At 42.1% G+C, this 23,679-nt stretch overlaps 1 protein-coding gene across 1 annotated transcript in view; it reads right to left on the bottom strand.

The window, feature by feature from the left end:
- The window catches only part of LOC134312454 (cadherin-2-like), a 181,428-nt gene extending 163,571 nt beyond the window's left edge, over nt 1-17,857 (bottom strand). Inside the window, exons 1-2 of the mRNA XM_062994412.1 lie at nt 17,687-17,857; nt 6,420-6,528 (exon numbers count right to left, since the gene is read on the bottom strand). Of these exons, the coding sequence (XP_062850482.1) occupies nt 6,420-6,528; nt 17,687-17,743 (166 nt within the window). The 5' untranslated portion in view covers nt 17,744-17,857. The remainder of the gene's footprint in view (nt 1-6,419; nt 6,529-17,686) is intronic.
- Nucleotides 17,858-23,679: the final 5,822 nt, after the last annotated feature.

Raw genomic sequence — 23,679 nt, 5'->3', positions numbered from 1 at the left:
AAAAGGAAAGTACGCTTTCCTCGTCCAGATTGCTTTGTCAGGTACCTGTGATTGCAGTGCTTGTCCTTTTATTTGCTTTGATCTCAGCAAGCAACAAAGCAATTAGTGGAAATAAAAAAGCCCTCAGATATTCACTATGTGACTATGATTCATAACAAAGAAGCTCAGTACTGTACCCGCCTTCAAACCTTCAGTACGGATCAAATAACCACAATGATACTCAATACAACCAAAGTTCTCCATGTAATGCACCAACTAATCTGCTACACTCTCAGGCCAGAAGTATGTGGACACCTGACCATGATCACTTCCAAAACCATAGTTATTAATACTCATCCCGGCTATAACAGCCTCCACTCACTCCTCTTCTTTTTTTGAGAAGGCTTCATGTAAGTAAAGCAACGGATACGACTAAAACACCTCAACTCAATAATTAAGAGGGGTGTCCACATACTTTTGGCCCTGTATAGTATAAATTGCTTGTAGCCAGTGTAAAATGAAAATGAACTGTGGATCACCATCCAGACACGTGTGCAGTCCAATATAAGTGGAGTACAATATAAGTCCACAAGTATTCGGACACCTGACCTCTAGTTTGTTGGACGTCCCATTTAAAAAACAGAGTGACCACTTTGTGATCTTCGCACAAGAACTTGACGTCTGTCTGTGGGAATTTGGGCCCATTCAGTCCAAAAATGACAGCATTTCTATGGCTAGGAACAGATTCAGTGGGGCTGAGGTCAGGACTTTGTGCAGGACACTGGAGATGGAAGCTGGCATGCTAAAACAGGAAAGGGCCTTCCCTAGATTGATAATGCAAAATTGGAAGCGTATAATTTACTTTAAATAACCGATTTATTAAACCTGTTTGCAGTTCTTAACCGCTTATCTAATCAGGGTTGCGGAGGGTGCTGGGGCCTATCCCAGCTTTTCAATGGGCGCAAGGCACACAGTAACACCCTGGACGGGGCGCCAGTCCATTGTAGAGCAGACAGTTATACATACACACTCATACACACACCCATTCACCTATAGGGCAATTCGGTGTCTCCAATTAACCAGACTGCATGTTTTTGGACTGTGGGAGGAAACCAGAGCTCTCGGAGGAAACCCACGCAGACACAGGGAGAACATGCAAACTCCACACAGAAAGGACCCGGACCGCCCCACCTAGGGATCGAACCCAGGACCTTTTTGCTGTGAGGCGACAGTGCTATCCACTTAGCCATTGTGCCACCCTTGCATTAGAAGTGGTGTCCCAATACTTTTGTCCACACAGTGTAAATTTAAACCCACCGTTATTTGTTTGACAACCCAACTAATTTCTATAAAAGCCAGAAACTTGATTCTTCCTCAAACTGAACATTTCAAAGGTGTTTTTTTTTACCGGCAGCCTCGAGCTCTGCCAGCAAGACTGGTTCTACTTTATTTCATTGTTTAGTTTTTTTTTTGTTTCTGGCAGCGGAGCAAACGGATTCCGCGACGTGGAAACTCGGCGAGCTTTTGTGAAGAGCTTTTTTGTGCGAGCGGATGATTAGAAGCAGAAGCCGAGGCCTCCCAGATTAGACCTTTTATTGGTGTACAAACCAAGCAACATGGCTTTTAAGGCCATCATAACGGCACGGCTAATTGTTTAAATATGTCTGAAGCTTGTTTTCACCCGCCGCAGCCTCGGAGATACGTACACGTGTGCACGCGCGGTATGTGCTTACTGCGGATTCAGCAGCGTACAGAGTACTGACACGCATGTTCACACGCACAGTGCACAAATTTAATGTGCTTCGTTTTGGGAACAGCCATTGTGTTGGTACTTCTGTATTCAGAGCTAAAGTATTGGGACACCCCTTTTAATTTTTGAATTCTGGTGTTTCAGCCACAGAAATTGCTAACAGGTGTAATAAATTAATGATATAAAGGAAATGATTATGCTTCCAATTTTCCCACATGACTTTCCATTTTCAGCATGACTGCTCCCCTTCCATTTGCTCCTTCCAATCATTTCGTTTATATACATGTTACAGTATACAGTCTGAGCAATTGAGGGTTAAGGGCCTGGCAGTGGTGGGGCTTGAACCAGCGACCTTCTGATTATTAGTCCAGTACCTTAACCGCTACACTTGCCCTATATATACATACATACATACATATACAGTATATATATGTATATAATGCGCTATATACAGTATACACAGTATATATATACAGTGTATCACAAAAGTGAGTACACCCCTCACATTTCTGCAAATATTTCATTATATCGTTTCATGGGACAACACTATAGACATGAAACTTGGAATATAACTTAGAGTAGTCAGTGTACAGCTTGTATAGCAGTGTAGATTTACTGTCTTCTGAAAAGAACTCAACACACAGCCATTAATGTCTAAATAGCTGGCAACATAAGTGAGTACACCCCACAGTGAACATGTCCAAATTGTGCCCAAAGTGTCAATATTTTGTGTGACCACCATTATTATCCAGCACTGCCTTAACCCTCCTGGGCATGGAATTCACCAGAGCTGCACAGGTTGCTACTGGAATCCTCTTCCACTCCTCCATGATGACATCACGGAGCTGGTGGATGTTAGACACCTTGAACTCCTCCACCTTCCACTTGAGGATGCGCCACAGGTGCTCAATTGGGTTTAGTCCATCACCTTTACCTTCAGCTTCCTCAGCAAGGCAGTTGTCATCTTGGAGGTTGTGTTTGGGGTCGTTATCCTGTTGGAAAACTGCCATGAGGCCCAGTTTTCGAAGGGAGGGGATCATGCTCTGTTTCAGAATGTCACAGTACATGTTGGAATTCATGTTTCCCTCAATGAACCGCAGCTCCCCAGTGCCAGCAACACTCATGCAGCCCAAGACCATGATGCTACCACCACCATGCTTGACTGTAGGCAAGATACAGTTGTCTTGGTACTTCTCACCAGGGCGCCGCCACACATGCTGGACACCATCTGAGCCAAACAAGTTTATCTTGGTCTTTTCAGACCACAGGGCATTCCAGTAATCCATGTTCTTGGACTGCTTGTCTTCAGCAAACTGTTTGCTGGCTTTCTTGTGCGTCAGCTTCCTTCTGGGATGACGACCATGCAGACCGAGTTGATGCAGTGTGCGGCGTATGGTCTGAGCACTGACAGGCTGACCTCCCACGTCTTCAACCTCTGCAGCAATGCTGGCAGCACTCATGTGTCTATTTTTTAAAGCCAACCTCTGGATATGACGCCGAACACGTGGACTCAACTTCTTTGGTCGACCCTGGCGGAGCCTGTTCCGAGTGGAACCTGTCCTGGAAAACCGCTGTATGACCTTGGCCACCATGCTGTAGCTCAGTTTCAGGGTGTTAGCAATCTTCTTATAGCCCAGGCCATCTTTGTGGAGAGCAACAATTCTATTTCTCACATCCTCAGAGAGTTCTTTGCCATGAGGTGCCATGTTGAATATCCAGTGGCCAGTATGAGAGAATTGTACCCAAAACACCAAATTTAACAGCCCTGCTCCCCATTTACACCTGGGACCTTGACACATGACACCAGGGAGGGACAACGACACATTTGGGCACAATTTGGACATGTTCACTGTGGGGTGTACTCACTTATGTTGCCAGCTATTTAGACATTAATGGCTGTGTGTTGAGTTATTTTCAGAAGACAGTAAATCTACACTGCTATACAAGCTGTACACTGACTACTCTAAGTTATATCCAAGTTTCATGTCTATAGTGTTGTCCCATGAAAAGATATAATGAAATATTTGCAGAAATGTGAGGGGTGTACTCACTTTTGTGATACACTGTATATATATATATCATATTATATTATAGCATATTATATGTTTTTATATATATATACAGTATATATATATACGTATATATACAGTGTATCACAAAAGTGAGTACACCCCTCACATTTCTGCAAATATTTCATTATATCTTTTCATGGGACAACACTATAGAAATAAAACTTGGATATAACTTAGAGTAGTCAGTGTACAACTTGTATAGCAGTGTAGATTGACTGTCTTCTGAAAATAACTCAACACACAGCCATTAATGTCTAAATGGCTGGCAACATAAGTGAGTACACCCCACAGTGAACATGTCCAAATTGTGCCCAAAGTGTCAATATTTTGTGTGACCACCATTATTATCCAGCACTGCCTTAACCCTCCTGGGCATGGAATTCACCAGAGCTGCACAGGTTGCTACTGGAATCCTCTTCTACTCCTCCATGATGACATCACGGAGCTGGTGGATGTTAGACACCTTGAACTCCTCCACCTTCCACTTGAGGATGCGCCACAGGTGCTCAATTGGGTTTAGTCCATCACCTTTACCTTCAGCTTCCTCAGCAAGGCAGTTGTCATCTTGGAGGTTGTGTTTGGGGTCGTTATCCCGTTGGAAAACTGCCATGAGGCCCAGTTTTCTAAGGGAGGGGATCATGCTCTGTTTCAGAATGTCACAGTACATGTTGGAATTCATGTTTCCCTCAATGAACTGCAGCTCCCCAGTGCCAGCAACACTCATGCAGCCCAAGACCATGATGCTACCACCACCATGCTTGACTGTAGGCAAGATACAGTTGTCTTGGTACTTCTCACCAGGGCGCCGCCACACATGCTGGACACCATCTGAGCCAAACAAGTTTATCTTGGTCTCGTCAGACCACAGGGCATTCCAGTAATCCATGTTCTTGGACTGCTTGTCTTCAGCAAACTGTTTGCGGGCTTTCTTGTGCGTCAGCTTCCTTCTGGGATGACGACCATGCAGACCGAGTTGATGCAGTGTGCGGCGTATGGTCTGAGCACTGACAGGCTGACCTCCCACGTCTTCAACCTCTGCAGCAATGCTGGCAGCACTCATGTGTCTATTTTTTAAAGCCAACCTCTGGATATGACGCCGAACACGTGGACTCAACTTCTTTGGTCGACCCTGGCGAAGCCTGTTCCGAGTGGAACCTGTCCTGGAAAACCGCTGTATGACCTTGGCCACCATGCTGTAGCTCAGTTTCAGGGTGTTAGCAATCTTCTTATAGCCCAGGCCATCTTTGTGGAGAGCAACAATTCTAATTCTCACATCCTCAGAGAGTTCTTTGCCATGAGGTGCCATGTTGAATATCCAGTGGCCAGTATGAGAGAATTGTACCCAAAACACCAAATTTAACAGCCCTGCTCCCCATTTACACCTGGGACCTTGACACATGACACCAGGGAGGGACAACGACACATTTGGGCACAATTTGGACATGTTCACTGTGGGGTGTACTCACTTATGTTGCCAGCTATTTAGACATTAATGGCTGTGTGTTGAGTTATTTTCAGAAGACAGTCAATCTACACTGCTATACAAGCTGTACACTGACTACTCTAAGTTATATTCATGTCTATAGTGTTGTCCCATGAAAAGATATAATGAAATATTTGCAGAAATGTGAGGGGTGTACTCACTTTTGTGATACACTGTATATATGTAAATATATTATATAATGTTATTTATAAACAGCATATATATATATATACAGTATGTATATATATATATATATATATATATATATATATATATATATATATATATATATATACAGTATATATTTATATATATATATATATATATATATATATATAAATATGTATATATATGTATATATACAGAAAGGAAATTATATGCTTGTAATTTTGCAGCAACAGTTTAGGGAAGACCCTTTTCCAAAACGACTGTGCCCTGTGCACAAAGCAAGCTCTATATAGACATGAAGAAAAGCTTAATTTAAATAAACTCCAGTGTCCTGACCAGAGTGCTGACCTCAGCCCCACTAAACAGCTCTGGAATGAACCGGAACATTAACTGATCTTAATGGGAATGGGCCCAAATTCCCACAGACATACTTAGACACCACAGACAAGCCTTCTCAAAAGAGCAGCTGTTGATCTAGCTAAACAGATCACTTAGACACATAGAGGTCACTCTTTTTTATAGCATCTTGTTTTTGAAATGGGACGTCCAACAAGCTTATGGTCAGGTGTCCAAATACTTTTGGCCATACTGTGTACTTGTCTGAGATCCGTTCAGAGCTTCCCATTCTTTTCTACTGTTTACTTGTGGCTCAGTTTTATAGGTTCACTTAAAATGCCATTAGAAAAGAAACTGCTTGACATTCTGAGACTCTAATGGAACACGTTTCTTATACCCTGAGGTAAACCTTTGACCCCCAACTTAATGGTCAACGTCTCACAGCACCAGTCACATCCGTGCAACAGGCACATAATGCTTTTTCCATTTCTTCTACAACCATGCAACGTGTTGTTCTACACCAGAAAGCATCTGATATATCTGTTTTTAATACCACATGTACATCACAAACACACACACAGAGTTCTGGTCTTGGATTCCAAACAGCTGAAACATGAGTCTTTTCTCTTACCTGTGAGAAGCGTCTGTCCCTCCTGCAGGATTTCAGGCATCGGCGCATCATACTGATCTTCCGAAAAACCAGGCCTGCATGGTACGAAGCCTCTGCCCTCGGTGCCAGTCTGCAACAGCACAAAGAGTGACTCATCAGCGCACAATTAACATTCCCAAACCTGTAGCCCTTCACCCCTCCACACACACACACACTCACACACACACTCACACACACACACAAAGGCAGCACCTGTTTTATAGCGGGACAGTGAATGCAATTAGGCTAATGAGGCCGGAGAGGTTAAGTGTTCTGCTGTGGAGGGAGGCAGGAAATGAGAACAGCGGCCGTTTTGTTTTGCAGGCAGGCCGAGTACGGGCCAGCCATCGATCTGCAGCATTAGATCAGACCGCAGAGCTTTACAGAGAGCGGCTTCGGCTCCGTCTGAACGGCGGTCGGTCGTCAGAAATGTGAAGCGGCTTCACGTTTACGGCATTAATCAGACGCTTTTAAAACAGAATTACACTTACGACCAAATACAGTGCAAGCAATTGAGGGTCAAATGACTGAGAGTGGCTAGTTGGTGGTGGTGGTGGTGGGGCTGGAACCAGCAACCTTCTAGTCCATAACCTTAACCACTGAGCTACCACTGCCCACAGATAAATAAATACACCAATCAGTCATAACATTAAAACCACCTCCTTGTTTTTACACTCACTGTCCATTTTATCAGCTCCACTTACCATATAGAAGCACTTTGTAGTTCTACAATTACTGACTGTAGTCCATCTGTTTCTCTACATACTTTTTAGCCTGCTTTCACCCTGTTCTTCAATGGTCATTGTGCTGATATGAGTTGATCAGACACAGCAGCGCTGCTGGAGTTTTTAAATACCGTGTCCACTCACTGTCCACTCTATTAGACACTCCTACCTAGTTGGTCCATCTTGTAGATGTAAAGTCAGAGACGATCGCTCATCTGTTGCTGGTGTTTGAGTCGGTCATCTTCTAGACCTTCATCAGTGGTCACGGGACGCTGCCCACGGGGCGCTGTTGGCAGGATATATTTTTGGTTGGTGGACTATTCTCAGTCCAGCAGTGACAGTGAGGTGTTTAAAAACTCCACCACACACTAACACACCACCACCATGTCAGTGTCACTGCAGTGCTGAGAATGATCCACCACCTAAATAATACCTGCTCTGTGGTGGTCCTGTGGGGGTCCTGACCATTGAAGAACAGGGTAAACGGGGGCTAACAAAACATGCAGAAAAACTGTTGGACTACAGTCAGTAATTGTAGAACTACAAAGTGCTTCTATATGGTAAGTGGAGCTGATAAAATGGACAGTGAGTGTAGAAACAAGGAGGTGGTTTTAATGTTATGGCTGATCGGTGTACATACCAAATATGTGTACCTAATAAAGTGCTAATAAGGCAAATGGTATTCGTTTGTGAGGCACATTCATGGCACGGCAGTCTTGGGATTGTAAAGATCACGTTAATCAAATATTTTTGACGTATCCGTCTCCTCTGGTACCAGCCGAAAACTACAAGGTTATACAGAGTGCATTCGTGTGCTCATAATCTGGTGGCTACACTGGCCTCTATATTAAAACTGCACCAGACCCCCTTCCCCCCACCTCCAACCTAATAAACCATGGTCTTAATCCGGTCTCTTTTGTGCGGGACCCTAAAAGAATGCAGGACCCCCAGCTATTCATGCCGTGGAATCACAGCTATTCATGCCACTTGCCTCTTTCAATCAGTGGAATTCAAATGAAAACTAGGAGAGGAAGAACAATGGCTGGTGATCAGTGAATTACCGGCGCACGCTACGAACACACCGGTCCGAACACACCGGACGTACAACGCACAGCTCATCACGATCTTTATTTATAATCACACTCAGACTAAACAGGAAAAGGTAACATGATATATCCAAAACTCCCCTTGAGTAATTTCCTTCTATTAAGGTTTACTTTCCCTTTTTCCATTTTTGAATGTGTTTGTATAATTAGACCAATCAGCCATAACATTAAAACCACAATAGCAATAGATGAGCGATCGTCTCTGACTTTACATCTACAAGGTGGACCAACTAGGTAGGAGTGTCTAATAGAGTGGACAATGGGTGGACACTGTATTTAAAGACTCCAGCAGCATTGCTGTGTCTCAGCACAACACACACTAACACACCACCACCATGTCCACCACCTAAATAATACCTGCTCTGTGATGGTCCTGTGGGGGTCCTGACCATTGAAGAACAGCATGAAAGGGGGCTAACAAAGCATGCAGAGACACAGATGGACTACAGTCAGTAATTGTAGAACTACAAAGTGCTTTTATATGGTAAGTGGAGCTGATAAAATAAACAGTGATTGTAGAAACAAGGAGGTGGTTTTAATGTTATGGCTGATCAGTGTAGGTATATGTAAAGAAAATCAAATGCTTGCCACTTTGCAACAATAGTTTAGGGAAGGCCCTGTCCTGTTCTGTTCCAGCAAGCTCTATAAAGACATGAGAAAAAGCTCGATTTAAAGAAACTCCAGTGTCCTGCACAGAGCCCTGACCTCAGCTCCACTGAACAGCTCTGGAATGAACCGGAACATCAGCGCCTGGCCATACAAATGCTCTTTTGACAAAACAGGCACAAATTCCTACACACATACTTCAAAGTCTTGTGAGAAGCCTTCTCAGAAGAGTGGCTGTTGTTATTGCTGAAAGGATCACATAGTGGTCACACTGTTTTAATATCATTTGGTTTTTTTTTTAAATGAGACGTCCAACAAGCTCATGGCCAGGTGTCCAAATACTTGTGGCCATACAGCGTAGCTAAGATATTAACTAGGAATGTTACTAATTAATTTAATACCCGATAACAGACCAATGGATCGAAGCTTCAGATAGCATATATTTAATATTGAATTAAGAGAAGGGCTTTGGATTTCTCACATCAGCACCACGGCCGTGTTGTGCAGAAATCTGACTCAACAGAATTCGACCCCCACGGTGCGCCCGCACAAGGTCACTACAGTACAGGCTACCCACAACCCAGGATGCATCAGCTCTCAGGACGAAGTGCTTCGATTCAAAGTTAATTAAAATAAAATATGAGTAAACTGGTACATATTTACATCAAACAAACTTCATTTGGATTGTATTTGTGCAGGGATCAATGATCTCAAGTGATTCATAAGCCTGAAGAAAAACATGACCAAGTGTCATGAATGCACCAAACAGCCCCCCTGCTAGGTGACTAGTATTTTAAAAATGGTGCTTTAATCCAGACTTGAGGGGGTAACGGGGCGAGTCGTGCCTTGTTACTGAAGCACTAGGTGAAGCCCTGCACCTGCTAGAAAAAAATAAACCCAAGTGCAAGATGCTTGACCAAGGTACGAGGGTTCTTCAATAAGTTTCCGCACTTTTTTAAACTCTATTTATTAAGAATTTCAAAAACAAATAACAGCACTTTTCTACATGTTCACCTTCTGAAGCATTTTAAGCATCGTTCGAACTTTTTAATGCCATCAGCAAATAATTTATTTATATTTGTAAGTCACTGATGCAGCGCTGCTTTCACATCATCACATGAAAATCTTCTTCCCCTTAAAGCTTCTTTGAGCGTCCAAAAAGGTGGAAATCAGATGGAGCTAAATACGGAATATAATGCCAAGTTCACACTACACGACTTTCCAAGTCACCGGGTCGCTGTACAGTTCACACTACACGACTGGATCTCTTGTAATCGGGAGTCTTTCAAGTCGGTGTGTATTTCACACTACACGACTGATCGGCGATAGGGGTTTTACACTACACCATCTATCACCAACTGGAATCGTAGATGAGCTTCTCTGGTCTCCCAAACTACGTTTTGTCACGAAAACAAACACAAAAAGTGACGAGGGGTTTAATGATACCACGTCCGAAAATGCACGTCAACAAGTAGCGAGCGATCAAAGTTTGTGCGCTGATGTGCAGCGTAAAGTCAAGGAGAAAAAATAAATGAATCTGAGTGGATCTGGCTACACGACCAGCAGGGATTGTTCTATAGTGAGTTGGAGGTTAATGCTGCGCTGGTGTTATGTTTTGTAGAGAACGATAAGGTCAGAAATACTGTAAAACTTGTGTGTGTGCTGATGTATTCTGACATAAACTATATTACACCCCTGTCCAACCTTTTTACACTCCTCCCCTGCGTTTCCCCTCACCACGTATCCTGCGTTCTCATTGGCTGTTCGACATAGCACTCATTGCCAGTCAGGCAACTCAGATCCAGATATTTGACAAACTAGAAATCTCGCTTAGGTCGGCGAGCCGCTCGGGTCGAGTTGTTGAGTAGTTCCCACATTGCGATCGAGAGTCGAGTCGCTTCCGAGACGAATCTAGCGCCGACCAGTCGCCGAGCGAAAATCAGGGGCTAAAAATCTTGTAGAGTGAACTAGGCATAAGTGTCTCTCAGTCTCTCAGACATGACCGATTACTGCTCCTCCTACTACACCTTCACTGTTTGTAACCGAAATATAAAAGTATATATATATAAAAACTTTTTGAAGATCCTTTGTAGAACAATACGGCAGAAAAAGGGAATTAGCGCGAATAAATGCGACGGCCAAAATAATCCATAATCTGCATGGCGGACGAAGCAAGATTCTGCAACCTGGCCCAGCTGGACCCGTTACAAAGAGCTTAAGCGGCAACCTGGCACCGGTGGATATTGCAGTTAATAGCCCAGTACCTTAACCGCTGAGCTACCACTGCCCAACAGCTGCTGGGGTAGCCACTGGACAGTAAGAATCACTGCTGCAGTGCCCGTCTCTCCACCCCTCGCTTAGACATAGCCAGCTGTGTCTGCTGAGTGCACAGGTCTGCATCAACAGTTCCTGGTGTTAATATGTAGGTGACTACTCAACAATACAAACACTTTTAATAAGGTATAATGTTTTTGGTTGTTGTTTGGTTTGTTGTTGGTCTCCATTAGGTTATCAGGTAATGATTAACCATGATGATTATCTAACGGTGTCCAGCTGGTTACAATGGTTTACAGACACATGGATATACTCTTACAGAAGAGCATGGATCTACTACAGTTTGTGCCATTTAGCGGACACTTTTGTCCACAGTGACTTACAGTTATGACCCAATACCATGCAAGTAATTAAGGGTTCGGTGGCAAATTGATGATAGTAGGGATAGAACAGACAACCTTCAGATCACTACTCCAGTACCTTAACCACTGAGCGGCTAAAATCTCCAAGCCCAGACTGTTGTAGATTCAGTAACTCTACAGACAGAAATATCATGTGCTGATTTGTATTTTCGCCTCCACTGCTGCAGACCTTTCACTCCTGACTGAGGAGAGCTGTGACTAACACACGCCCTCTTCCAAAACGAGTGAAGTAGCCAAATGCTTCTTAATCACCTGCACCATATGGAGATATGTATCGCGCACGGAAAGTCCCACACCGACCTCCAGACGCCAATGACCAGCAAGCAGATGTTAGGACGAATCCCTACGACCCTCCCTCCCTCGCTCTAGCCAATCACTGTCCGTACAGGCAACGAGCCAGCCGTTAGCAGAGCTTGAGATACCACTTTCTATGTTTTATACACTGATCAGCTATAACATTAAAACCACCTCCTTGTTTCTACACTCACTGTCCATTTTATCAGCTCCACTTACCATATAGAAGCACTACAGTTAGTAATTGTAGAACAACAGTTTCTCTGCATGCTTTGTCAGCCCTCTTTCACCCTGTTCTTCAATGGTCAGGACCCCCACAGGACCACCACAGAGCAGGTATTATTTAGGTGGTGGATCATTCTCAGCACTGCAGTGACACTGACATGGTGGTGGTGTGTTAGTGTGTGTTGTGCTGGTATGAGTGGATCAGACACAGCAGCGCTACTGGAGTTTTTAAATACCGTGTCCACTCACTGTCCACTCTATTAGACACGCCTACCTAGTTGGTCCACCTTGTAGATGTAAAGTCAGAGACGATCGCTCATCTATTGCTGCTGTTTGAGTTGGTCATCTTCTAGATCTTCATCAGTGGTCACAGGACGCTGCCCACGGGGCGCTGTTGGCAGGATATATTTTTGGTTGGTGGACTATTCTCAGTCCAGCAGTGACAGTGAGGTGTTTAAAAACTCCACCACACACTAACACACCACCACCATGTCAGTGTCACTGCAGTGCTGAGAATGATCCACCACCTAAATAATACCTGCTCTGTGGTGGTCCTGTGGGGGTCCTGACCATTGAAGAACAGGGTGAAAGGGGGCTAACAAAGCATGCAGAGAAACAGATGGACTACAGTCAGTAATTGTAGAACTACAAAGTGCTTCTATATGATAAAATGGACAGTGAGTGTAGAAACAAGAAGGTGGTTTTAATGTTATGGCTGATTTGTGTATGTAATAATAGCAACTTTTGTAAATGACCCAGCTATTTCAGCCATGCACATCACTTTTACTGTTATTACCCACAACGTGCTTTTGTTTGAGTGGGATTGAAGTTCCAGATCCAAATGAATATTTGAAACTTGACATGCTTAGATCACAAAATGTTAGAGCAAAAACTAAATGTCAGACTACAGTGGAAATGTGAAGCATCTTTGTTGTGTGTGCATTGTACTACATCAGAATAACCGGTTTATTCTCACAACCCACACACACAGTATTTACTTACTGTATTTAGGACAACATTAAATCTCAATTGTGTTAAATCTTAACGTTTAGAAAACAGCTTAAAAAAACAACACTTATATTACACATAATACAAAGCTGAAGGAGTTTTAAAATCATAATTATCCTACAGACACAGTAATTGTACACTGCACAGTCAAATATCTAGAATTAGAACCATCTAATGCTTAAACAGCTAAACGACAAAAACTAACATCTTTGTATCTCACTGTATTGTGTGTTTTATGTAGAAAATTACACGATATGATATGCAGTTCATTCTTTCAGCACAAGGATCAGTTATGTGAATTACATTACCGTATTACATTAGACACATAGACTTAACTTTACTGTCATTGCTCAGTACTGGTACAAGGCAACGAAATGCAGTCAGCATCTACCAGAAGTGCAAATAGTAGCGGTGTGATTATTGATTATTATTAATATATAGTTATAATTATAACTATTTACATACAGTGTATCACAAAAGTGAGTACACCCCTCACATTTCTGCAGATATTTAAGTATATCTTTTCATGGGACAACACTGACAAAATGACACTTTGACACAATGAAAAGTAGTCTGTGTGCAGCTTGTATAACAGTGTAAATTTATTCTTTCCTCAAAATAACTCAATATACAGCCATTAATGTCTAAACCACCGGCAACAAAAGTGAGTACACCCCTAAGAGACTACACCCCTAAATGTCCAAATTGAGCACTGCTTGTCATTTTCCCTCCAAAATGTCATGTGATTTGTTAGTGTTACTAGGTCTCAGGTGTGCATAGGGAGCAGGTGTGTTCAATTTAGTAGTACAGCTCTCACACTCTCTCATACTGGTCACTGAAAGTTAAAACATGGCACCTCATGGCAAAGAACTCTCTGAGGATCTTAAAAGACGAATTGTTGCGCTACATGAAGATGGCCAAGGCTACAAGAAGATTGCCAACACCCTAAAACTGAGCTGCAGCACAGTGGCCAAGATCATCCAGCGTTTTAAAAGAGCAGGGTCCACTCAGAACAGACCTCGCGTTGGTCGTCCAAAGAAGCTGAGTGCACGTGCTCAGCGTCACATCCAACTGCTGTCTTTGAAAGATAGGCGCAGGAGTGCTGTCAGCATTGCTGCAGAGATTGAAAAGGTGGGGGGTCAGCCTGTCAGTGCTCAGACCATACGCCGCACACTACATCAAATTGGTCTGCATGGCTGTCACCCCAGAAGGAAGCCTCTTCTGAAGTCTCTACACAAGAAAGCCTGCAAACAGTTTGCTGAAGACATGTCAACAAAGGACATGGATTACTGGAACCATGTCCTATGGTCTGATGAGACCAAGATTAATTTGTTTGGTTCAGATGGTCTCAAGCATGTGTGGCGGCAATCAGGTGAGGAGTACAAAGATAAGTGTGTCATACCTACAGTCAAGCATGGTGGTGGGAATGCCATGGTCTGGGGCTGCATGAGTGCAGCAGGTGTTGGGGAGTTACATTTCATTGAGGGACACATGAACTCCAATATGTACTGTGAAATACTGAAGCAGAGCATGATCCCCTCCCTCCGGAAACTGGGTCGCAGGGCAGTGTTCCAGCATGATAATGACCCCAAACACACCTCTAAGACGACCACTGCTTTATTGAAGAGGCTGAGGGTAAAGGTGATGGACTGGCCAAGCATGTCTCCAGACCTAAACCCAATAGAACATCTTTGGGGCATCCTCAAGCGGAAGGTGGAGGAGCGCAAAGTCGCGAATATCCGCCAGCTCCGTGATGTCGTCATGGAGGAGTGAAAAAGCATTCCAGTGGCAACCTGTGAAGCTCTGGTAAACTCCATGCCCAGGAGAGTTAAGGCAGTTCTGGGAAATAATGGTGGCCACACAAAATATTGACACTTCAGGAACTTTCACTAAGGGGTGTACTCACTTTTGTTGCCAGTGGTTTAGACATTAATGGCTGTATATTGAGTTATTTTGAGGGAAGAATAAATTGACACTGTTATATAAGCTGCACACAGACTACTTTTCATTGTGTCAAAGTGTCATTTTGTCAGTGTTGTCCCATGAAAAGATATACTTAAATATCTGCAGAAATGTGAGGGGTGTACTCACTTTTGTGATACACTGTATATGGAATTATATCTATGTACATAGTACTATATACATAATAGCAATAATAATAATAATAATAAGCATATGAATAAAAACAATATTAGTTAAGTAACTATACAGCTGTAACTACTCACTCACTCACTCACTGTCTTAACCCGGGGGGGTGCTGGAGCCTATCCCAGCTTTTCAATGGGCGCAAGGCACAAAGTAACACCAGGGTGCCAGTCAATCACAGGGCAGACACACACACACACATACACACACCCATTCACCTGACTGCATGTCTTTGGACTGTGGGAGGAAACCGGAGGTCCCGGAGGAAACCCACACAGACGCGGGGAGAACATGCAAACTCCCACAACTGTAACTATAACTATATAAAGACGTTGCTAAATAACTATACATATATGTATGTTTGACAGTTGTGTACAGTGCAGGTGCAAATGATAAATAATAATAACAATCCACTGTGTATTACATTATTTACTGTTCTGAGTCTATATGAGACAATACAATTATGCAAGAAATGTGGTTTGGGCATTTTTAAGCACCAGATAAATGAGAGTTATTTCAGTGTAAGATTCAGTATTTTAACTTTGCAGTAAATCTTTCACATTAAAACCCACACAGAGGATTTCCAATAATCTATTACACATGCACCAGTTCCGAGTGTGTAGAAACGTAATATAGTCCTGTAAAACACGACAATAATGTTTCTTTAACTGACAGTAGAGCTGGGCGATATGACGGTACATTCGGTATACCGTCTTTGATTCCTCATACCGTATAGATTTTTCAAATACCGTTATACCGTAGCAGAGTTAATACATGAGCTGCAAGCTTCAGTAGGCAGCAAATCATATAATATTGTTCTATAGACAGTCGAGAAAGAAGCTTTCAGAGCAATTATTAAAACTCTGGATTCCAGGTTTGTCTTACAGGGCGAAAATACTTCAGGTCATTCGCTAAACCAGCGTTATAAGCGAACTGGAAGCGGAGATATTTAAAGTCGTCCACTTTTCTACATCAGACCAATGGTCAAGGGTAATTGTACAATTCTTAAATGTTAAATAAACAATAAACAGTGATTGCAACTCCATTATACAGTATATTGTGTCATTTTGTGGGGCCAGGCAAAGCTTATAGTACTCAAAGTCTTCACTATATACATGGTAAAATTAAAACTGTTTATATTCTATGTACTTTTGACAGTAAAATCAGCCACAGACATACACAAAAAATACAGTGAAATACTGTGATACAAATTTTTGGTCATATCGCCCAGCCCTAAATGACAGCTGTTTGTATTTTGCACCTAATTTATAGCTACTACACTACATGTGCACTATTTACATCTGTACTGTACACTGTACGGCAAAGCTCCCAAATTGAAACTGCAGATCTGTATGTAACTCTACACCTTGCAGTAAAGCCAGTTTGGAAAAAAAAGGGTTTTAAACTTGTCCAGAATCCAAACTGGAAATGTAATGACTCCACATTGTGCAGGAAAGTGAATGTTCTAATTCTAAATTCTAAAAAGTAAGAAGTGTTGAATATCTACTACTACATTTCTACATTACTACATTTCGTTGCCTTGTACCTGTACTGAGCAATGACAATAAAGTCGAATCTATCTATCTATCTATCTATCTATCTATCTATCTATCTATCTATCTATCTATCTATCTATCTATCTATCTATCTATCTATCTATCTATCTATCTATCTATCTATCTATCTATCTATCTATCTATCTATCTACAGGGTGTCCTTAAAATCTGGACACACAATACATTTCAATCCATTTTCAACAACAATTTATTTCATTGTTTCATTCATATTCAATGTGTTTCCACTGTTTGTGATGCATTATGTATGTGTGTGTATTATAGTAAACATACAGTTAGTTATAGTAAGTGGTATTCCCTATGTGTCCAGACTTTAGGGACACCCTGTATTTCATAGTGCAAGATCATCAGGAAACTGATTCACTGATTCATTCTCACACTCACAACAAAGCAAAGTTAATGTTATTCATGTTTATTAATATAAAAACATTAATAAGCATCAAATCTCCTAAATGAACACCACATAAGCCTAAATAAGATGTTTTTAAGCATGTACATGCTTTGACTACGTTATAACACGTGCATTTACACTACTGTACATACAAATTCACCCAAAAGTTTGGACACACAGGGTCGAATCTCATATTTTGATGCTTTAAAGTGAAAATAAATGCAAACATCATGCGCATGGGTTAAACTTTCGAGGCGTTTTGCACAATTTATATGTATTTGTTGAATTTAACATACCATTTCATAATGTATAATGTTATTTCAGATCAGATTCTTTGTAAAGCATCTATACAAAGTTAGAACATAAACATTATATCTGCAGATGAACCATGAGAGCATCCCTGCAGCGTCCCTTATACTACATACTACACACGATCTCAGCAGTACCGCTCCACAAAGCGGCTCATTCATCTACTTTACCTGTAACGCAGCGAGGAGAAAGAACAGGATCGAGCCCCGGCTCACAATAAGCTCCATTAGGACACTTTATCCCGGGTTGTAGCTCCGCTTGAATCCTGAATCCGGTGGTTAATATCCGCACGGTTTGTGTAGAAAATGTTCCGCTTATTGTGGAAGCGGCAGCGGTATGAAGCTCCGATCCGGCCGTCTAACCGCTCTGACTGATCCAGCACATCCACAACATCCACACTGCTCCTGCTGAAGCACACACACACACACACACACACACACACACACACACACACACACACACACACACACACACACACACACACACACACACACACACACACAGAATGTTGCTCTGAATGTTTCTCTTGCGCGCCTCCTACCGGTCACAGTGATCCACACAAACAAAAGCGCACCGAGCACCCCGGTGTTAAATGTTTTACACTGTTACAGTATGAGAAACAGATGGACTACAGTCAGTAATTGTAGAACTACAAAGTGCTTCTATATGGTAAGTGGAGCTGATAAAATAGACTGTGTGTGAAACACCGAGGTGGTTTTAATGTTATGCATGGCCAAAAAATAAAATGCCTGGATTTAACTAAGCAAATAGGTAAGAGCCTCCCATTGGATAATTACTGCATGGGTGATTATGTTTCAGCTGGCAACAAGTTATTTAACCCTAACTGATGCATTTACATTTACATTTTCGGCATTTAGCAGACGCTTTTATCCAAAGCGACTCACAATTATGACAGAACACAACTTTTGAGCAATTGAGGGTTAAGGGCCTTGCTCAGGGGCCCAACAGTGGCAACTTGGTGGTGGTGAGACTTGAACCAGCAACCTTTTGATTACTGGTCCAGTACCTTAACCACTGAGCTATCACTGCCCTGATGCAGTGAGTAGCTTCTCATTTGTTAAACAACCATGTGGAAAGACACATCCTGTGGTCGTGGAAAAGATGTTAATCTGTTTCAGAAGGGTCAAATTATTGGCATGCATCAAACAGAGAAAACATCTAAGGAGAAGCTGAAACTACTAAAATCGGGTTAAGAACTGTCCAGCGCATTATTAAAAAGTGGAAAGACAGTGGGGGGGAAGCATCATCTTTTAGAAAGGAATGTGGTCGGAAAAAAATCTTGAATGGAAAACTCCAGTAGAACTCAGGGAAATGTTTAATAGTGAAAGTAAGAGCATTTCCACACGCACAATGTGAAGGGAACTCAAGGGATTGGGACTAAACAGCTGTGTAACCTTAAGAAAACCACTTGTCAGTGAGGCTGACCGGCAAAAACGGCTTCAATTTGCTAGGGAGCATAAAGATTGGACTCTGGAGCAATGGAAGAAGGTCATGTGGTCTGATGAGTCCAGATTTACCCTGTTCCAGAGTGATGGGCGCATCAGGGTAAGAAGAGAGGCGGCTGAAGTGATGCACCCATCATGCCTAGTGCCTACCGTACAAGCCTGTGGGGGCAGTGCTATGATTTGGGGTCGCTGCGGTCGGTCAGGTCTAGGTTCAGCAACGTTATGTGCCCAAAGAATGAGGTCAGCTGACTACCTGAATATACTGAACCACCAGGTTATTCCATCTATGGATTTTTCCTTCTCTGATGGCACGGGCGTATTCCAAGATAACAATGCCAGGATTCATCGGGCTCAGATTGTGAAAGAGTGGTTCAGGGAGCATGAGACATCATTTTCACACATGGATTGGCCACCACAGAGTCCAGACCTGAACCCCATTGAGAATCTTTGGGATGTGCAGGAGAAGACTTTGGGCAGTGGTCCAAATCTCCCATCATCAATACAAGATCTTGAGGAAAAATTAATGCAACTCTAGACAGAAATAAATGTTGTGACATTGCAGAAGCTTGTGGAAACAATGCCACAGCGAATGCCCCTGTAATGGACTGGCAGGTGTGATGACGTCTATCAAATATTGAACTGAATGTACCATATACAACAACATTTCTCAGTAAACAAAGAAAGACAATTGATTGGTACTTAAGTCTAATTAAAAAACAGTGGTAACCTAGTTAGGTAAAACTCTCTGCTCTCAATCGAAAGGTTGTGGTTTCAAATCCCAGCTCTGCCGTCTTGCTGATTAACATGGCTGGCCAGCATGTGTTTTAACATACATGATTTCATTTATTTAGTCAAGTAACACACATTTCATCTTTGACTGGAACTTAAACCTGCTTAGATCAGAAGGATTGCAAGCTTTTCCATATTTATGAACTGGTTCCTTTAGGTTTCACCACAGCATCTATTTTGGTTCAAGTCAGGATCCTGAGTCTGTTTTCTGAGGCTGGTGCCTCTCTATCTGCTAATTACGGTCCTTACACAGCGTTTGAAGACCCCACCCACATAGTCCAGTCGTCCCTCCCTGCAGGCACTACCAATTATGCCCGCTAGTTCAGAATCTCGGCGCTGGTGTGCTAGCGGAATATCCCGCTGCGCCACCTGGACGCTTGAGTCTGTTTTCTCTTAGCCAATCAGATGTGAACTTTATTTTGATCCCTGACATTTTACACAACCCAGTTACACCTAAACTTTACAGAGACATTACAATGACATCCTTACGTTGTCAATAACTTTGTGATAGAGAGTAAAAATTACTGTCCTCTCAATAAGTGTAGGACATCCAGGTCCTGGTGCCAATCTGCACAATCAGACCTCAATCATCATGTTTAAAAATGGATTCAATGTTCTTACTTTGAAATGCTTTATTTGCTTTTTGCTACAATATAAGACCAAAAAGATAGACCCTAACCTTAGCTGAGGCTGGAGACATCTGTACTTCTGTTGTGACTTTATAATTGAATTGTTGCTGAGCCTTTGGAGAGATTTTAATAGTCCAGGCACTCCAGGGTAGATTTACAACTGTTCCAAGTGTCCTTTATTTGGAGATAATGGCTCACTTTGGTCCAGTTAAGTCTTAGAGTTATGGACATAGTTTTGAAACCCTTTCCAGATTTAAATGTCCATCATTCATTCATGTCATCCCCCACTTTACCCTGGTGGTTCTGGTTGCACTGGGAAACACTGGGCGCCAGGCCGAAATACCCTGGACAGGGTGCCGATCCATTCCAATCCATTGCCTTGCCTTCAGCCATAGCCAATCATGTCTGTTTAGATATCCAGTCAGCGGATAGCACAGCTGAGATTCTGACCCAGTGAGCTAGCAAAATACACAACTGCACCACTCGAGTGGAACTTAAATATTTACATTATATTTTATATTTACATCAATATTTAAGTTATATTTAACTTATTCTGAGCTCTTCAGCTGTGTATAATGAGCTAAATTAGCATGTCAATTAAATTTGAGCTGGTAAATTAATAACTTTGGATAACTCGATGATGATGATGATTCTATCTGGCATCACCTGTTAGGGGTCACCACAGTAGATCATCTGTCTTTATGTTTGATTTCCAACACAACCCTTCGATTTATCCAGGCTTGGGACCAGCACTAGAGCGCACTGATCTGTCCCCCCAATGGCTAGGTTCACGTTACATCATGCATGTTCTGTATTTGTGAGCCCAGTCCGGGATTCAAATCCCAGAAATGGCTTTAACTACTACGCCACACCAGCACACGGGTGCACGCTAATCTCTAAATTGATAAAATGAAGTTACAACATGTGTTGTGTCAGAAAGTATGTTTAAGAATGTCACGAATAACAGTTAAAAAATTTTTTTTCTTAATTTTAAATTGGTCAGTACAGGTTATAAACAAATGTGCAGGCCAAGACTTCCAAAAGCCTCTTCCATTTTTAATGGATATAAAATATTTTTTATCTAGCACTTGCATACCAAACTCATTTGAGTTTAAAAATGAGCTGGTGGATTGATACAGGTAGGTTAGATTTGAAAAGAATGTAATATGAAGTGCTGTAAAAGGAAACGTGGGTGTGGGTTTATTTTATTGTGGATTAGAAATAGGCTGATTGAAGTTGTGCAGCACCACAGTCTGGGCGTAAAAAGTAGGAATGTAAAAGATTTATTTTATTAGGATTTTGACATCATGTTTTACACATTTTGGTTACACTAATGACAGGACATGTAGTCACTCATTACACAAGATTCATCAGTTTTTAATATCGAACACAGTCATGGACAATTTTGTATCTCCAACTTACCTCACTTGCACGTCTTTGTATTGTGGGAGGGCGCAGCACGGTGGCTAAGTGGGTAGCACTGTCGCCTCACAGCAAGAAGGTCCTGGGTTCGATCCCCAGGTGAAGTGGTCCGGGTCCTTTCTGTGTTGAGTTTGCATGTTCTCCCCGTGTCCTCGTGGGTTTCCTCCGGGAGCTCCGGTTTCCTCCCACAGTACAAAGATGTGCAAGTGAGGTGAATTAGAGATACCCACACAGACACGGGGAGAACATGCAAACTCCACACAGAAAGGACCCGGACCACTTCACATGGGGATCAAACCCAGGACCTTCTTGCTGTGAGGCGACAGTGCTACCCACCGAGCCACCTGAAAGAAAAAATAATTTTCTGCATGTTGGAGTCAAAACTGTGTAAAACATAATATAACAGCAAACAAAATAATGAGCTGTTTTGAGATAAACTTTTGTTGATGAGCATTGTTAAGAGAAATGTGTTTATTCTCTCTTATTCATTATTTTTTTTTTTTATTTATTAAGATTTTCACTGTTTTTACTACAAAAAATAATTGTATTTTATTGATAAAAAATAAATTTAATGTTTGCAACACACTCAGACTGGAACAGACACACGTTTACCTCTGTATGTTACATCAATTTTACTATTAACTACAATTCTTAATCATTTGGAAACTGAGGACTTTTTTTAAAGAATTGATAATAATAATAATAATAATAATAAAAATTTATTTGAAAAGCGCCTTTCATGACACCCAAGGACACTGTACAATAAAAATATAGAAAAGCTAAGCAAAATAAATAAAATACACATTTACTAAGCAAAAATAAATAAAATACATATTTACAAACATAGGAAACACCAAACATGTGGCACAGTTCTGAGTCAGCTGGAAAAGATGTTTTCAGGGGGTTTGAACGCTGCTGCAGATAAGATTTCCGTACTTCTGGTGGGAGGAGCCTAGCATCACCTTGGCAACCTCACGGCGTTGCAGTGACCAGAGTGAGGGAATGTTGCTTATAAAACGGACAGTTCCGGTCCTAAAATCTGATTGGCTTAGCCGCGTTCGGAGCCGTTGTAAAATCCCCGATAAACGCACACCTATGACCACCTCACATCATTCCATATTAATACGCCACTGAAAAGAGAAAGTTAATGTTATTTTCGCCCTCACGTTGCCTAGCAACACTGTTAATCGGATTACCTTGCGTCGCGGAAGAATGCTTTATTGTAAGTTTATACACAATAAATACATTTATGAATTAAACATTGTTGTATTGATTATATTTTATGTTGACCGCCGTTTTATAAAAGCAATAAGCCACTCGAGACCGTGCATTACTGTTATGATTTTAGCACGGGGAAAGAAGTTTTAGGCACTCCGCTTCGCTTCGCAAAAACGTCATCCCCGTGCTAAAATCACAGTAACGTACGGCCTCTCGTGGCTTATTGCTTTATTTTAGCATGCTGTTGGTAAACAAAAGTCCGAACTGAGGCTCGGTGGGAATATTTAGGCCTTTGCAAAATACCAATGTCGCGGTGGAGCAGTTTATACCGTGAATGTCCCAGAGCATAGAGTTCACTGAAAGAGCACTCCATCGTCATGATGAGACCGGAGACGTTGTCTAGACCAGAAAAGTTGCAGAGACTCCAGCCATCCAATCCCAGCAGCCAAAGGAGCAATTCCAAACAATCCACATTGACAGAGAAAGGAGTTACAGTATCCGCTAACTCTCACTGCTCCGGATACACCGCTCCACATCATAGAAGCATCAGCAACACAAGCACAGTAAAAAAGATCCCAAATCCAATGCATAAAATCCAGTAAAATGTTTCGTGCAATGTTTTCGTTCAAACAGTTTCAC

The sequence above is a fragment of the Trichomycterus rosablanca genome, chromosome 4 (genome assembly GCF_030014385.1).
Source record: "Trichomycterus rosablanca isolate fTriRos1 chromosome 4, fTriRos1.hap1, whole genome shotgun sequence".
Classification (NCBI taxonomy): Eukaryota; Metazoa; Chordata; class Actinopteri; order Siluriformes; family Trichomycteridae; genus Trichomycterus; species Trichomycterus rosablanca.
This window is presented reverse-complemented; position numbering and strand designations above follow the sequence as displayed.